The sequence below is a fragment of the Heterodontus francisci genome, chromosome 24 (assembly GCF_036365525.1).
Source record: "Heterodontus francisci isolate sHetFra1 chromosome 24, sHetFra1.hap1, whole genome shotgun sequence".
NCBI lineage: Eukaryota > Metazoa > Chordata > Chondrichthyes > Heterodontiformes > Heterodontidae > Heterodontus > Heterodontus francisci.
The window spans coordinates 56,399,614-56,415,912 of NC_090394.1; the positions used below are offsets into that span (position 1 = coordinate 56,399,614).

Sequence of the window (16,299 nt, forward strand, 5' to 3'; positions counted from 1 at the left end):
TGCAGTTCTCCTACTCATACTTATTTAGTGGAATTTCATGTCTCTAGAAAAATGCTAATTTTATTTCTTATGCTTAGTATAAGGCAAAAATTAACCAATGCGTAGAATTATAACAGCAATAATTTGTATTTCACAGCACCTTTTGTTGCCTCCAGAATGTGATAGTCCAGTGCTCTCCTGACTGAGCTCCCATCTTGCACCCTTCATAAACTTGAGCTCATCCAAAACTCTGCTGCCCATATCCGAACTCAGGCCAGTTTCTGGTCACACAAATCATCCCTGTGATTGCTGACCTACATTGGCTCAAGGTCCACCAGTGCCTTGATTTTAAAATTCCTGTGTTTAAATAGTTCCACGGCTTTGCACTTCCCTTTCCGTTTAATATCCTCCATCCCTACAACCCTCTGAGAACTCTGCATTCCTCCAACTCTGGCTTCTTGTGCATCCCCCACTTCTTTTGCTCCACCATTGTTTTTTTTTATTTCCAAAATATACTTTATTCATAAAAATCTGCAAAAATTACATTGCCAAACAGTTTCAAACAGCACCAAAAAATACAAACATTGCAAGGGAGATCAGTTTCCTTCTATACTATCATGAGTTTCTTCATAACCCTTCCATTTCACAATTGTCATGCCAAATTACCGTTTTACATTTACAGCAAATGAAAATATTAACGATACAGTTCGAGGGGTTTCCCATGGATCCAGCCCCTCAGTTCAACTTGGTGGGGGGACCTTACACTGTGGTCTTTCCCCATTGAGCCTTTGCTGCGGCTGCCCCAAGCTTTAGTGCGTCCCTCAGCACGTAGTCCTGGACCTTGGAATGTGCCAGTCTGCAACATTCGGTGGTGGACAACTCTTTGCGCTGGAAGACCAGCAAGTTTCGGGCAGACCAAAGGGCGTCTTTCACCGAATTGATAGTTGGTTATCATGCCTTCAGTTATCTAGGCCTTAACACCTGGAATTCCCTCCCCGAGCCTCTTTGCCTTTATACTTCTCTTTCCTGCTTCAAGGTGCTGTTTAAAACCTGTTTCTTTGACCAAGTGTTTGGTCACCTGTTATAATTTCTCCTCTTTTGACTTGTTGTCAGTTTTTGTTTGATTAGGTTCCTGATAAGCACCTTGGGTCATTTTACTATATTAAAGGTGCTATGTAACTGCAAATTCTTGTTGTTGATCTAGCACCTTTATTCTACCACTACATGTTCGGGAATGCAAGTTGGGTGGTCATGAGTTCAGTGGAAATGGTTGAAGGAACCAGAAAGTAATTCTCATGGATGGATGAGTTTGGAGAGGGCTGAGAGCAGGTAGGGGCAAATGAGAGATGGGAAAATAAGGCCAGAATGGAAGGGAAACTGAGCGGTGGTAAATGGATGTTGGGGAAGCAACAGATGTAGCTGAACGAGTCTCTATTGGTGACAAAGAGATGTATGAGCTATTCACACTTGTTAGAGGTGAGGGTGGAAGGGGCACTGAAGGGAGTTTTAGGAAGCTATTCTGCTGTAGGATAAAGACATTTGGGGTTCTTCTTTCTCCTAGGATGATCCTAGAATATTGTACAGTTTTGACAGAGGAGAGCTTGATCATCAAGCCGCATCTGACAATGGATGGCTAGGCCAGTTGTGTCAGGTATGCTTAAGTTTGCACCATACAGACTTTTGAATGTAAAGATGAGGGATACACCAGAGAACAACAGGGATGAAAGACAATGAATATTTTTCTGGGGGCAGTGGCAGCAAAAGCAGAGGCAAATGAGTGCTGTAGTAAACTATAGCTGCAGAGCTACTGTGGCCAAAGTCTAGGCTGTCAGGAATATGAAAATTCAGCTGGAAGTGAATTGGGGGAGAATTTTCTCCGTGGCTGGACGCTGAAAGAAGTAAGGTTGAAAGAGGGCAGAGGATATGGGTGATGAGGGCTACTAAGGACGTGGTTGGAGAAAACCTCGTCATTGATCAAGACTACAGGATTAGAAAGCATACAGGAAATGGCATAATTGAGGGGCAGGAAAGTTTAGATGGAGGGAAAAGTTTAGAGGGGATAGGAGGGTGCTGAATTTGGAGTAGAAAGGTTGAAGTCAGTTGAAGTGGATTGAATTGCCAAGAATGAGGAGTCATTCATTTTAGAGGCTGAGGGCAGAAAATAGGGAGGTTACCTAGGGGAGGAATTTGGGTAGGGTTTGAGTGGTGCTAGATGACAAGGAGGCATTTATTTTTTGCTTTCTCTTGGTAAATGATCATTGTAATTTTTTTTCAATTTTGGGGAAGAAATGCTGCTGCAGACCTCCAAATAAATAATTTAAAATTCTATTTCCCCACCCCAAAATGCCAAATATAGAGATTATACTAAGTTGGTGTTATTCATTCAGAATATTTCTGTAAGATGTATAAAATATCTTAAATAGTACAGTTACATTAAAAATGTATAATTTTACTACAAGTTTTGATGGCGTGATGCTGAGGAGCTCCAACATTTAGATAAATTGTATCGTACTTTTAAACTTCTTTAGCTTTACACTTGCTGTACCAGATTCCTTTGATGGTCTGGTGTAACAGATGGTACTCCCTTTTTTCCAGATCACTGCGAAACTTACTTGATGGTGAGATGGAACATTCTGCAGCACTCAGGCAAGAAATTGACAACCAGAAAAAAAAACTGGCAGAGCAGGAAGAACGACATGCTGCCAAGGTTCAGGCATTGGCAAGGTAGGAGAGGTGAACCAACCTGGGCGAGCACTTATGGAAAAGGAGGAGGGATGTTGTGCATCATATGCTGCATCATTTTATGAAGGCTATCGGGGTACATGCCAGAAAGTTTCCTCTGAGATTGCATTTTACTTTTCCAGTGTGAGACATGTACATATGGAATCTTGTTGAGTGTGGAATGTGGGAAAGAACAAGAGTTGCCTTTAACCAAACTGCTTATAAGTTAAAACTGCATTAGTTGAAGGAGTTGCATAAAAGCATAATTGACAGAATATTGAATTCTGCCAAAGTTTTTATTAACTGTACAAGTCTAATGCACACTTTCCTGTTCATATTTCCTGTACATCATTTTGTGAGAGAGAAAACACAGATATCCATTTCAGATATGACAGACTGTACTGATTACATAGCACAGTGGCGCAGTGGTTAGCACTGCAGCCTCACAGCTCCAGCGACCCGGGTTCAATTCTGGGTACTGCCTGTGCGGAGTTTGCAAGTTCTCCCTGTGTCTGTGTGGGTTTCCTCCGGGTGCTCCGGTTTCCTCCCACATGCCAAAGACTTGTAGGTTGATAGGTAAATTGGCCATTATAAATTGCCCCTAGTATAGGTAGGTGGTAGGGAAATATAGGGAAGGTGGGGATGTGGAAGGAATATGGGATTAGTGTAGGATTAGTATAAATGGGTGGTTGATGGTCAGCACAGACTCGGTGGGTCGAAGGGCCTGTTTCAGTGCTGTATCTCTAAAACTATTGTAGTTTTTGTTTGTATTTGAATTATAAACATTCTATAAAATTCAGAAAGCAAATCAAGGAGACATACACACATACTCTCAAACAGAGAGTATGGGTGGCGCAATGGTTAGCACTGCAGCCTCACAGCTCCAGGGACCCGGGTTCGATTCTAAGTACTGCCTGTGTGGAGTTTGCAAGTTCTCCTTGTGACCGCGTGGGTTTTTGCCGGGTGCTCCGGTTTCCTCCCACAGCCAAAGACTTGCAGGTGATAGGTAAATTGCCCCTAGTGTAGGTAGGTGGTAGGGAATATGGGATTACTGTAGGGTTAGTATAAAATGGGTGGTTGTTGGTCGGCAGAGACTCGGTGGGCCGAAGGGCCTGTTTCAGTGCTGTATCTCAAAAATAAAATAGGCCTGGATATTAATAAGGGCAGGTTATGTAGGAGGAATGCATGGAGATATGGACAGGAAACCCAGAAGTCCAGTTTTTCCCACATGCTGTGAAATTTTAACTGCACAGCATGTGTCTTTTGTACTTGATGGGTTCCCCACACAGAAGTCAGCCTGACTGACAGGCTTGGCTTCCATTTGGGTCGGGAGAACTTGGAACAGGTCGCAGTAGGTCCGATCCATGACCCAGGTGCTGGGGGAAAGCATCGCTGAACCTCCTAGTCCACAAGCAGTTCTGTAAAGGCACTTTTCCCCAAAGCTGTCCTCACCTCCCTTCAACTGCTGGGTTTCTCAAGGCCAGGGAAATCAGAAGCCACCCCATCCAAAGATGCCCCCACTCTTTGCAATCGGGGATCGGACCTGCTCGCTTCCACTAGTAGCTGCCGATCCTTACCTGTGGCTATGGTCTGCTCCGGAGTGCACCCCGCCTGTTTGTAATTCTGCCTCACACACCACTTGCAAAATCTGCCCTTGTCAACGTTGGGTCCACAATCCCCCAGCCCAGTGTTGCAATTAAAAATTAGAATGCTTGTCTCAAGGTATAAGCATTGACTTTTTCTAACAGTCAACAGAGCACAAGTGAGATAATCAGTTAGCTTCAAAACAATTTAAAAAAAATGAAAACTCAGGTAACATTACATGAAGAAACACGTTCTACCCCTCTCGCTTCTTCTTCTTCTCTTTTAAAGTTTATAGAACACAAAACAAAGACTCAACAACAGGTATGCCAACCCAAACACTGCAGTAAAGCTTTTGAAATTTCGCCTTCAAGTACTTTTAGAAAAGCATTTGAGAAGAAACTGCTAGAAACTAAGGAAAATCGTTTAAGAGGCATCTTGACAAATACATGAATAGGATGGGAATAGAGGGATACGGTCCCCGGAAGTGCAGAAGGTTTTAGTTTAGAGAGGCATCAAGATCGGCGCAGGCTTGGAAGGCCGAATGGCCTGTTCCTGTGTTGTACTGTTCTTTATTCTTTATATGTTGCCATTTTTGCTGGCTAGTATTGATGTATCCTGGGAAATTAGGTACACTGCACAAACATCGACAATCCAAATTCACTTCAGTGTCAAAACCAGGCAAAAGTAACAACTTCAAGTCCATGCATTTGGTGGAGGTTGAGGTCTTCATGTAAAATCTTTAACCAAGGATTAATGGTACAAAAGACAATTTAATTGTGAAATAGGAAATATTGATTTTTTTGGGGTTACACTTTGTTTAAACTTTTACTGTGCACATATAAATTTCAGTTACTGAGGACAAAGTAGTAGATAAAAAAAATTCAGGAAATATTTTGAGGGAATTGTGGAAACCCAGATTGTGAACCTAGAATACCAAGTTCACATAAGCATTCCTCATTATAAATGTGGATATCAGAATTTGTAATGGAAAATGTTGACAAACATATTGTGACAACAGGAAGTCAAGTAGCACAGACGGGACGTGTGTGCAGATGTAAGATTTTAATATACATAAAATTTTCTTTTCTTTAATAGTTGAGCAACATTGATTTTTTTTCTGTTGAAAAATAATCACTATCTGTGAACCTGTTTCAGCTACTTAATTGTGCGATTAGTAGTTTTAAAATGTAGGACTTTCAAATTAAGGGAAAAAAAGTGTTATTCTTCAGGGTTGTTAATTAGTGCTTCTACTTTAACACCAAAGTAAAATGTCCTGAAAAAACCTTGGTCAAAATAAAAACTGGTAGATGTTGCACAGTTGGTGTAACTGCTGCTGTGATTTTAGTAAAATATCAGTTTTTCTGTCGTGTAACGCTGTTAAAGGATTGTCAGGATATTTAATTGCTCTGTTATGTGTGCACATATACATATATAAAATATCCTTTTGGCCTCCTTGTCTCAAGAGACAATGGGTAAGCGCCAAGAGGTGGTCAGTGGTTTATGGAACAGCGCCTGGAGTGGCTATAAAGACAAATTCTAGAGTGACAGACTCTTCCACAGGCGCTGCAGATAAAGTTGATTGTCGGGGCTGTTACACAGTTGGCTCTCTCCTTACACTGCTGTCTCTTTTCCTGTCAACTTCTGTGTCTCTTCGACTCACCTCTCTTCAGCCCCGCCTTTATGGCTGTCCGCCAGCTCTGGCGATTGCTGGCAACTGGCTGCCACGACTTGTGATCAATGTCGCGTTTGCAGACGTCTTTAAAGCGGAGACATGGGCGGCCGGTGGGTCTGATACCAGTGACGAGCTCACTGTACAATATGTCCTTGGGGATCCTGCCATCTTCCATGCGGCTCACATGGCCAAGCCATCTCAAGCGCCGCTGGCTCAGTAGGGCATACATGCTGGGGATGTTGGCTGTCTTGAGGATTTCTGCGTTGGAGATACGGTCCTGCCACCTGATGCCAAGGATTCTCCGGAGACAGCAAAGATGGAATGCGTTGAGACAAATCTGCATTAAAAATAGCATTGGTGCAACTTTCTTCTAAGGTAGAATTATTTCCCTTACCTGTCTGTCTCTAATGGAAAGAAATTGGTATATTCCATCAGTTGCAGTTAGTACATAAGACCAGTTCTGGTGTCTCATATGGATATATTTACTGTCTATCTGTCTACAATTTTATTTATGAGGAATAAAGCGTGCACCATTTATTGTTTTTTCTTTTGAGAGAGGGATTGATGGGCGTAGTGTAGTGCAATCTTGTTCAAGGGACATTTTAATAAGCAAAAAGTATTTCAACATAGTAAAACATATCCTTGCTCCTTCATAAGATTTGTAAAGAGTTGTAAAACTTTACTTGGCTGCAGCTTCCAAATGGTTAGAGATGTAATAGGGAAGTTTTTTTTCTCCATTCCATATTTTCAACTTCTGGGATACTTCAATTCTCAGACTTTTATTCCATGCTTTTGCCAGTTACTTGTAATACTTTTAAATCCAAAGTATATAGCATCACTGAAGTATGTGAAAAAACAATGAAATATAACTAATACTTTACAGTATTCATCAAACTTTTCAAATTCATCTTGTGCACAGAACTTCATTGAATTGTCAGGAAAATGTAAAACAACATTTTTTTACAACACTAGCTGCCAGTGGCTCAGCAAATTAACAGGTGAGTAACTGAGTGAGCCATACAGCTAAGAAATGTGCCAGCTTTGATCTTTAGTCCCTGCTCAGTTACCTGATCTAAGCCAGGGCTATGGTAAGCAAGCTACAGTTAGCTTTGTGCCTTATAGTTAGGAAGGGAAAAGGCCAGATTCTCTACTCCTGATGGGGAACCAGAGGAGCCATGCTGGAACTACCTGGATGTGGATATCAGGTGAGAACAGGCTAGACTTGACTTTGCACCTATCTTGTAGCTGAATAGCTTGCTGTTGCTTACTGTTTAGGCTTATACATGAGTAATGGCTGTAATGGAACTGCACCTCAGCAGCGAGTCAATGCCTTGGAAATGGGGGAAAAATGAAAAGAAAGATCAAAATTATACTTAGTTTGCACAGATAAGATTACAAGGCACATTATGGTGAATAAACATTTGCACAGTATTTTTTACTTGATCTGAATGTACTTCTACAATTCAATATGTTAATCCATTCTATCATGTGCCTCTTGTTGCAAAGGTTCCAGTTGTTTGCTTTATGTCCAGGCTCCTTTACATTATTGACATGATTTTGTAGTTATACCAACTGTTGTTTGGAGCTAGCTATTTTAAAACAGTATTCTGACAGGCCTGGTTATAGTTGGATTTATTTTAATCTTGCAATATTGGAAGGGTGGGGGTAGAAAAAGCACTCATTGTTATATGGGACTGGCTGGCTAATTAGAACTGATGAAAGGTCATCGACCCGAACCGTTAACTCCCTGTTTCTCTCTCTGCAGATGCTGCCAGACCTGCTGATTATTTCCAGCACTTACTATTTTTATTTCAGATTTCTAGCATCCACAGTATTTTGCTTTTATTACAATTGTTTCCCAGATTGGATTGCTTACATTCATGCGTGGAGGATAATATGATGCAAAGAATGAAGAATACTTTGTCTAATAGCCAGAAAGAATTTTAATAAAATGAAGCATTTTTAAAGAAATAGATAATATTTAACAGTATTTTCCATTTATTTAGTACCTTACACAAAATAAAACCAAAGTACTTCACAGAGATAAAAATTCAACTTTCATATTTATTTATTTTTTATTTAGAGATACAGCACTGAAACAGGCCCTTCGGCCCACCGAGTCTGTGCCGACCAACAACCACCCATTTATACTAACCCTACAGTAATCCCATATTCCCTATCACCTACCTATACTAGGAGCAATTTACAATGGCCAATTTACCTATCACCTGCAAGTCTTTTGGATGTGGGAGGAAACCGGAGCACCCGGTGAAAACCCACGCAAACACAGGGAGAACTTGCAAACTCCACACAGGCAGTACCCAGAATCGAACCCGGGTCCCTGGAGCTGTGAGGCTGCAGTGCTAACCACTACGCCACTGTATATCACAATGATATCTAGATTACTGCATTTTTGTGCTTGCATTTGTTTTAAATGCTGGATATATAGAAAGTAGTAAGCTGGACCAGAAGAAAAATCAAACCATAGAATGTTGTTATTAATGCTGTTGATCTATTAACTGCAGCAGAATTAACAACATCTTCTACTAGTTTTTATATAGTGCCTAAATATAGAAAGATTCACAGAGACCTAATCAAAACAAAAGGTCCCTGAATCGAAGAAGCTAGGATGGGTAACCAAAAACTTGGAAAAGAGTTGGGCTTTAAGGAGAGTCTGTGGAGGAATGGAAAGTGCAGGGGCAATGGGATTTAGGGAAGGAATTCCAGAGTGTGGGACCTAGGTTATAGAAGATGTGACCACCTGAGGTACAGCAAAAGGAGAGGTGGTTGTACAAGAGGCCAGATATTGTAGAATGGAGGGTTCAAAGGGGTTGTAGGGCTGGAGAAGGTTACAGAGATGGTGGGGGAGGTGACAAAGCAATAAAGGAAATTTAGGGGGACATGAGGATCATAATTTTAAATTGGAGGTGTTGGGGGATTAAGACATTGTGAGTCAGGAGAAGGACACGGTGATGGTTGTGTGCAACTTGATGTGGGATAGGATATGGGCAGCAAAGTCTTGGATAAGTTGATGTTCAGGAGGTTGAGGATGAGATACTGCTGGACTCTGGAGATGATGAAAGCCGTGAATGAGGGTTTCAGCAACAGTTGGGCAGTTAGGGCTAGAAGTGGGCAATGCTATGGAGGGGGGAACAGGTAATTCTTTGTAATAGGGAGGATGTGGAATCGGCAGTTCATCTCAAGAATGAATCAGTTTCTTAAGTTGAGAACACTCTGGTTGACTAAGATGGTGGTCAGGGAGTTGGGGGATGGAATCGACAAGGGCATGAGTTTATGGTGGGGACCAAAGATAATGGTTTTGGTCTTCTCAATGTTTAGCTGGAGAAAAGTGTGTTTATCCAAGATTTAATGTTTGACAAGTAGTCTGACAGCACAGAGCTAGAGTTAAGTGGCATTGATGTATATGTTGAAGCTGATCCCATGTCTGCCGATGGTGTTACCAATTGGCAGCTTGTAGTTAAGGGAACAGGAGGGGGCCAAGAATGGATTTTTGAAGGACTCTGGAGGTAAAGGTTCTGGCAAAATTGAGCATGAATTTGAAAGGAACGGGAGTTTGGTAGTTGCCAAGGCAGAGGGGTTGATCTTTGTTTTGAGAGTGTTCTAATTGTGATTTTGATAAGGAGGTGCGCCTCATGGATAAGATGAGCATGAAGAGGACATAGCGAGGTGCAAAAGAAGCTGTGTATTCAGAGCTTGGGCAGGGGTAGGAAAGTCTTGGTTTGGCTTGGTGGGGAAGCTTCAGAGGTAGCTGACTGAATGAATTCAACCTTAGTGATAAAGAAATTCATTAACATTTTAGAAATGCAAATGGTAAGCAAGGACAAGGCTGAAGTATTAAATGAGTACTTTGCATCTTTCTTCATATAGGAAGCAGATGATGTGAAAGTTACACTAAAAGAGGAGAGGCACGTTCCAGGGATGAAGAACTTCAGTTATGAAGATAGATTGGAGAAGTTGGGACTGTTTTTGTTGGAGAAGAGAAGGTTGAGAGGTGATTTGATAGAGGTATTCAAACTCATGAAGGGTCTGGACAGAGTAGAAAGAGAGAAACTGTTCCCACTCATGAAAGGATCGAGAATGAGAGGGCACAAATTTAAAGTAATGGGTAAGAGAAGCAAAAGCAACATGAGCAAAAACTTATTCACGCAGTGAGTGGTGGTCTGGAATGTGCTGCCTGTGAGTGTGGTGGAGGCGGGTTCAATTGAAGCATTCAAAAGGGAATTAGACAGTTATATGAAAAGGAAGAATGTGCAGGGTTACGGGAAGAAAGCAGGAGAATGGCACTAAGTGAATTGCTCTTTTGGAGAGCCGGTGCAGACACAATGAGCCGAATGACCTCCTTCTGCACTGTAACAATTCTGTGATTCTGTGAAGTTATGTACAGGGTAGTAATGGATGGAGAAGCCATACTTAAAAGATTAGCATTACTGAAACTTGATGAGCCACCTGGTCTGGATGAAATGCATCCTGGATTGCTGAAGGAAGCAAACTTAGAAATAGCAGCAACATTGGTCACAATCTTTCAATCCTAATTGAATACAGGAGTAGTGCCAGAGGATTGGAGCTTACTAATGTTATAACACTGTTCAAGAAGGGGAGCAGGATAAACTAGGAAACTATAGACCACTCAGCCTAATACCAGTAGTTGACGACGGCAGGTAGTCAAAATGTCATTAGAAACAATTATCAGGGACAAAATAAACTTTCATTTGGAAAGATATGGGTTAATCAAGGAGAGCCAGCATGGATTTGTTAAAGGCAACTCGTGTCTGACTAACTGAATTGAATTCTTTGATGAGGTAACGGAGAAGATTGATCAAGGTGGTACAGTAGATGTTGTATGTATGGACTTTCGGAAAAGCATTCAACGATGTGCCACAGAGGAGGCTAGTTAAGCAGATGCAAGCATATGCCAGTAATTAGGTTGACAGGAGATCATTTATGTTACGGTGTTTCAGCTGGAACAAAATTTCATATAGTTATAGTTAGACCTTCATGTTATGAAGATCTGAAACGTACTGATTCCACATAAATTATTATACACTGATGCTATGTTTGGTGCAGGGGTTACTTTGGTTTATAAAATGTACAAACCTGTCTCTGGATAAAATATATTGGGCAAAATTTCATTAGGAATAGTGCAGAAGAAATGAAGTTCATCATTGGTTCAGTGGAGCCTTTTCCTGTCCAATACTACAAACTGTGATAAGAGTGTATAAGGTCAGCAAGAGCAAGTGTTTGCTTTGTTGATTTGCAGTTCCAAAAACAATTATCAAGTTCAGGATTTCATTATTTGAAAAGCTGAGAGAAAATGACTGCATTATGAATGTATATTTGGGGAGAGGTTTATACACTTCACATCACTGATAAATATTCACATGTGCCTCTTGCCTTGAATTCATGTTGGAACTGAGGTGAATTACAATAAGATTATTTTAATGAAAGTTCATAGAAACATGCCTGCATTTAGTTGTTTTTATGCTGATTGTTATATTAATCATAACCTGTTCAGAGTTTTATTTTTATACCAGTTGTTGGCCTGTGATATTGCACACAATTGGAGGAAATGGTGGCTCCCTTACCTATCCCTGATGTCTTCAAGTCTGATCTTCTTCAGTCTCAGTCCTTCTCTTTGTGTACTCTTCTGCCGCTCTCTGCGTTTTTCTTTTTAAGGTAGAACTTAATGTGTGGTATGGCATGGAAAGGAAGCACCTACGAATTACCCAAACACCCCTGTATCCTCCACTTCACCTTGCAGCATTGTTATTCACCTCTACATGCCTTCTTGGCCACACACCTACATGCTGCATATAAAGATGGGTGATGAGAGGTTTGTCACCTGAAACCTGTTTCCCCACCACTCTTCTACTGCACTCCCATTTCCTCTCTAACCCTCTTCCCTTTCCATTTTGCCATCTCTCCCTTTTACTCCTCTTCTCCATTTCTACTCCACTCCTCTCCTGTGCAAACCTGTCTTTTTGCTCCCTTCTTCATGCCCCCTACATCCTACCCTCTTTCCAAACCCCCCATGGTCCCCATCCCCTCCATTCCCCACTTTCCATTTTTCCCTTTCTACCTCTCCTTTACTTCCTTTTCTCCTCCCCCCACTGCTCTGCCTTCTTATCTCATTCCCAAAAAAGATTTCAGAATTCAGTTTGTTTTTTAAATAATCAGACTAGCATTAGGAAAAAAGATGTTGTCTCTCTCTCTCTTCCCCCAGCTTAATGCACTTTCTGGAGTTGGTGAAAGATACAAGTTTCAACAAATATCATCAATTCATATTTTTCATTCTCTCACACAGCCTGGCTGTCTTCTAGAAAAAAAACTCTCAATTTGCATTTTACCTCAATGAAGCTTTGAAGTTTGTCTTATTTTTCAAAATTATCTGAAGATGAGCTATTGTGGAAAGTGCTAAAAAGGAAGGTACAATATTCCATCAGTATCGCTCATTGAGCACCTCTGGTTCATTCAGGGCGGCACAGTGGCGCAGTGGTTAGCATCGCAGCCTCACAGCTCCAGCGACCCGGGTTCAATTCTGGGTACTGTCTGTGTGGAGTTTGCAAGTTCTCCCTGTGTCTGCGTGGGTTTCCTCCGGGTGCAACGGTTTCCTCTCACAAGCCAAAAGACTTGCAGGTTGGTAGGTAAATTGGCCATTATAAATTGCCCCTAGTATAGGTAGGTGGTAGGGAAATGTAGGGACAGATGGGGATGTGGTAGGAATATGGGATTAGTGTAGGATTAGTATAAATGGGTGGTTGATGGTCGGCACAGACTCGGTGGGCCGAAGGGCCTGTTTCAGTGCTGTATCACTAAATTAAACTAAAAAGAGGCATATGCTGAGACTGGATAATCTAAACTCAGCCTATAGACTCACACCTCTGGGCAAAAGTATTAAGTTGAAGCCCAGGCTTTTGGGAGATGCTGAGGTCTTCAAATAAAGAAAAGTTAAAGTCTAAAAAGATTGAGAAGATAATTCAATGTGCACAGCGTCACATACCTCTGTTTAAACATATTTATCTTTCTCTGTGCCTTAAATCTGATACATTTAATGTTATATCTATATCTCCTTGTTCTCAACCACTTAATCACTGGAAACTGTTTCTAACTCTGTCCCACCCCTTTATAATTTTAAACATCTATCAAATCACCCCATAAACTCCTTTGTTATGATAAAACACCCCATTTTTTCAAGTCTTGCTTTGTTGTTAACTTTCCTCATACCAGGCAGCATTTTGGTGAATGTGCACTGCAATCTTTCTGTTTCCTCAACATTCTTCCTATACTGTGTAGCCCAAACCTGAACACAGTACACCAACTGTAATGTTACAAAGATTTTTCATAGATTCCCCATTACTTCTGTATTTTATGTTGTATACCTCTTGCCATGAAATTCAGCATTTATTAGATATTTCTAATGGCTTATCCATTTGAGGTGTTGCATTTAATGCCTTATGAACCTACTACTCCTAAAATTGTTGAGCTTTCCATTCAAAGTAGTAGTATTACTTTTTTTTAAACAAAATGTACCGACTGAGATTGAGTTCCATCAGCCTCCTTTTAACAATTTTATCCTCTTACCATTGTTCCCTTGCAATTTTTTGGTGCTCACAATTATTTTCTCCGGTTCCTGTTTGTGTTTTCTGTGACACCATACCCTCCAACCATACATCCAAATCATTGATGTATATGGTGAAAAGAAGCAATCCCAGAATAGAACCCTTTGAGACATTGCTACTCACTTTTTAATCGCTCTGAGAATTTACCCTTAACCCCTTCTCTGTGTTTCCTCCTTTGAATTAGTTTTTATTCCAATTTGCTAACCTCCTTCTAATTCCATACCACTTAATCTTTTCTAATAGTCTCCTATGTGATAGCTTTTTAGAGGCTTTCTGAAGGTTCACATTTATCACATCTGCATTTCCTCCGTCGTAATTTCATCTCTAATTAAAAATTCAGCATTTTCCTTGCCAAAAATGTTAAACTCAACAGCCCGTAAAGGGTTACATCTGTCTCTCTGTTTGAAGGTGAGTTGATTGACCACACTCCAGTCTTGTGACACACCCAATCTAGTAGAACCTTGAAAAATAATTTCTTAGTAGCCTCTGCAATTATTTCCTCATATTTTTGAGAAATTTATTTTTTAATATTTTATTTTGGACCTTAGAAATTTTACGAACTGAGGATAAAGAAAAGTGCAGATGAAAAGGTATTTCATAAAGGATGCATTGAAAAAAGTGAAAATGTTATACAGGAAATTCACTCTTAAAATCTTTGCAGAGTATCTTTTTATTGTTTCTATTTGTATTTGAGGCGAGAGTGACCTTTTAAAATTACATTTGCACTCAGGTATTTTTTGGTTGCATTTTCCTATTCCTTTTGTACTAGCAGCATTAAAATCCACACCTTAAAGTGTCAGAATATTTTGGGCTGGAATGTTCTGAGAACATAAAAGATGCTGTATAAATTAAGTCCATTCTTCCTGCTTTCCCTTACCCCTTTGAAAGCTGAGAAAATCACATATTGGTAAGCAGTTATATATTATTGTAAGGCTTAAATTGACAACCACATAATTGCTTTGAGGCTTTTTGGTAACAAATAGTGATTTCATGCATTAGTACATTTGTGTTGCCATATTGTCTAGTAATCATGGTGATTGGAGATTTATTTCTGGACAACGCTAATCTGATTTGTGACTTGATTTATTTTATTCACAGAAAATATATCTGTTTAGCACAGAATTGGGTGACCCAGTTGGCTAAAATACTGTCCTTTTGCCCCCAGGATCATGGTTGCAGTTGAATACATGCTGAAAAGTTAAGTTTCCTCTGCCCCTCTGGCTGCGAGGATCCTGTGTGAAATTAGTTTGAACTAGTGCCATCCAATTTGTGGTTGGTATAAATGAACAACATAAAAGTGGTTATGATTTTGCAGTAGTTACTTAGATAGACTACAAAGATGTTAAATGTCTAAAATTAAAAAAAATAAAAGCGATGAAATCAGGATTGAGATTGATGCATGTCCGGACATAGTGGAGAGATTTGTTCTGCACCTGGAATATGGTAGATGTAGCCTGGAAGTGCTTGATGGTGGTACTCAGTGCAGGAAAGGGAAAACTTATAATATTCTCTCGGACTGACTCCTCTCATCTTGATGAGCAGAATTCACTGAAATGTTTTCCTTTTTTTTTGAAAGCATTGTTATCGTACCTGGGTATTGAAAAGGTTTATTCCAGCAGCACACAGCAGCCTGTTGAAAGTGTCAATGAAGAATAATTAAGTTATAACTACTCATTATAACAGCAGTCATTATTGTATCTTAACTTTATTTACATATTAACAACAATTGGGCACTTTGTATGCAGTGTATGTGCACTTGATAAATGAAGTGTTTAATAGCTAGATAAGTGGTAAAATTGAACAGCTTTATATTACAGTATTCTACAACAATCAATACGGTCTTAGGATCCTCCAAATGAATGTCTGGAACAAAATTGCGGCACAGCTGTGCTTATAATATATGGTTTATGAACTGCTTCAGTTGGAAGACAGAAATATGATGAAATAATGTGCCCTGAATAATTATGACTGCAGTACCAGAATATCCTATTGTGGCCTTGGAATGAATTTAATTATTTTCAAAGCCTAGGCATCAATGGTTAGTATATTTTTGGCTAGTAAATGTAATGCATAATGTATTTGGGTTATTGTTGCTGTTTCTGGGAAAGAATGGATCCCAAGCTTTGTATTGTGCAGTCAACAACTCTTATCTTTCTGGACAGCAGAACACTCGAGGGCTGAAGCTTTGTACAATTTTTGTTGCAAATCCAACTGAATTCAATTCTCTTTGACCTTATTTTGTGCTGTCCTCGTAATTTGTATTTTTAATATAAAAGCAGATCTAAATCAGAATGCTAAGAGATTCGCACAGAGCAATGGTTCACAGCCTTGGTGTTGTGTTTGACCCCAAGATGTGTTTCTACCCACATATCCGCACCATCACCAATACTGCCAACTTCTGCCTCCATAATATCGCTCATCTTCAACCCTGCCTCACCTCATCTGCTGCTGAAATTCTCGTTCATGCCTTTGTTACCTTTAGACTTGATTAATCTAATGTTCTCCTGGCCAGCTTCCCATCTTCCACCCTACATTAGGTTGTGCTCAACTAAAACTCTGCTGCTAGCATCTTATTTCGCTCCAAATTCCATTCACCCATCAATCCTGAGTTTGCTGACCTTCACTGGCTCCCCCTTTGACAGTGCCTTAATTTTAAAATCCTCATTCTTGTTTTCAAATCCCTCCATGGCTTTGCCCCTCCTATCT

General features: G+C 40.3%; 1 protein-coding gene across 5 annotated transcripts in view; it reads left to right on the plus strand.

The window, feature by feature from the left end:
* Positions 1-16,299, plus strand: part of snx29 (sorting nexin 29) — a 659,344-nt gene that overhangs the window by 160,430 nt on the left and 482,615 nt on the right. For all 5 annotated transcript variants that reach the window (XM_068056248.1, XM_068056249.1, XM_068056250.1 and 2 more), the window contains one exon: positions 2,575-2,703. In XM_068056248.1, the coding sequence (XP_067912349.1) occupies positions 2,575-2,703 (129 nt within the window). The remainder of the gene's footprint in view (positions 1-2,574; positions 2,704-16,299) is intronic.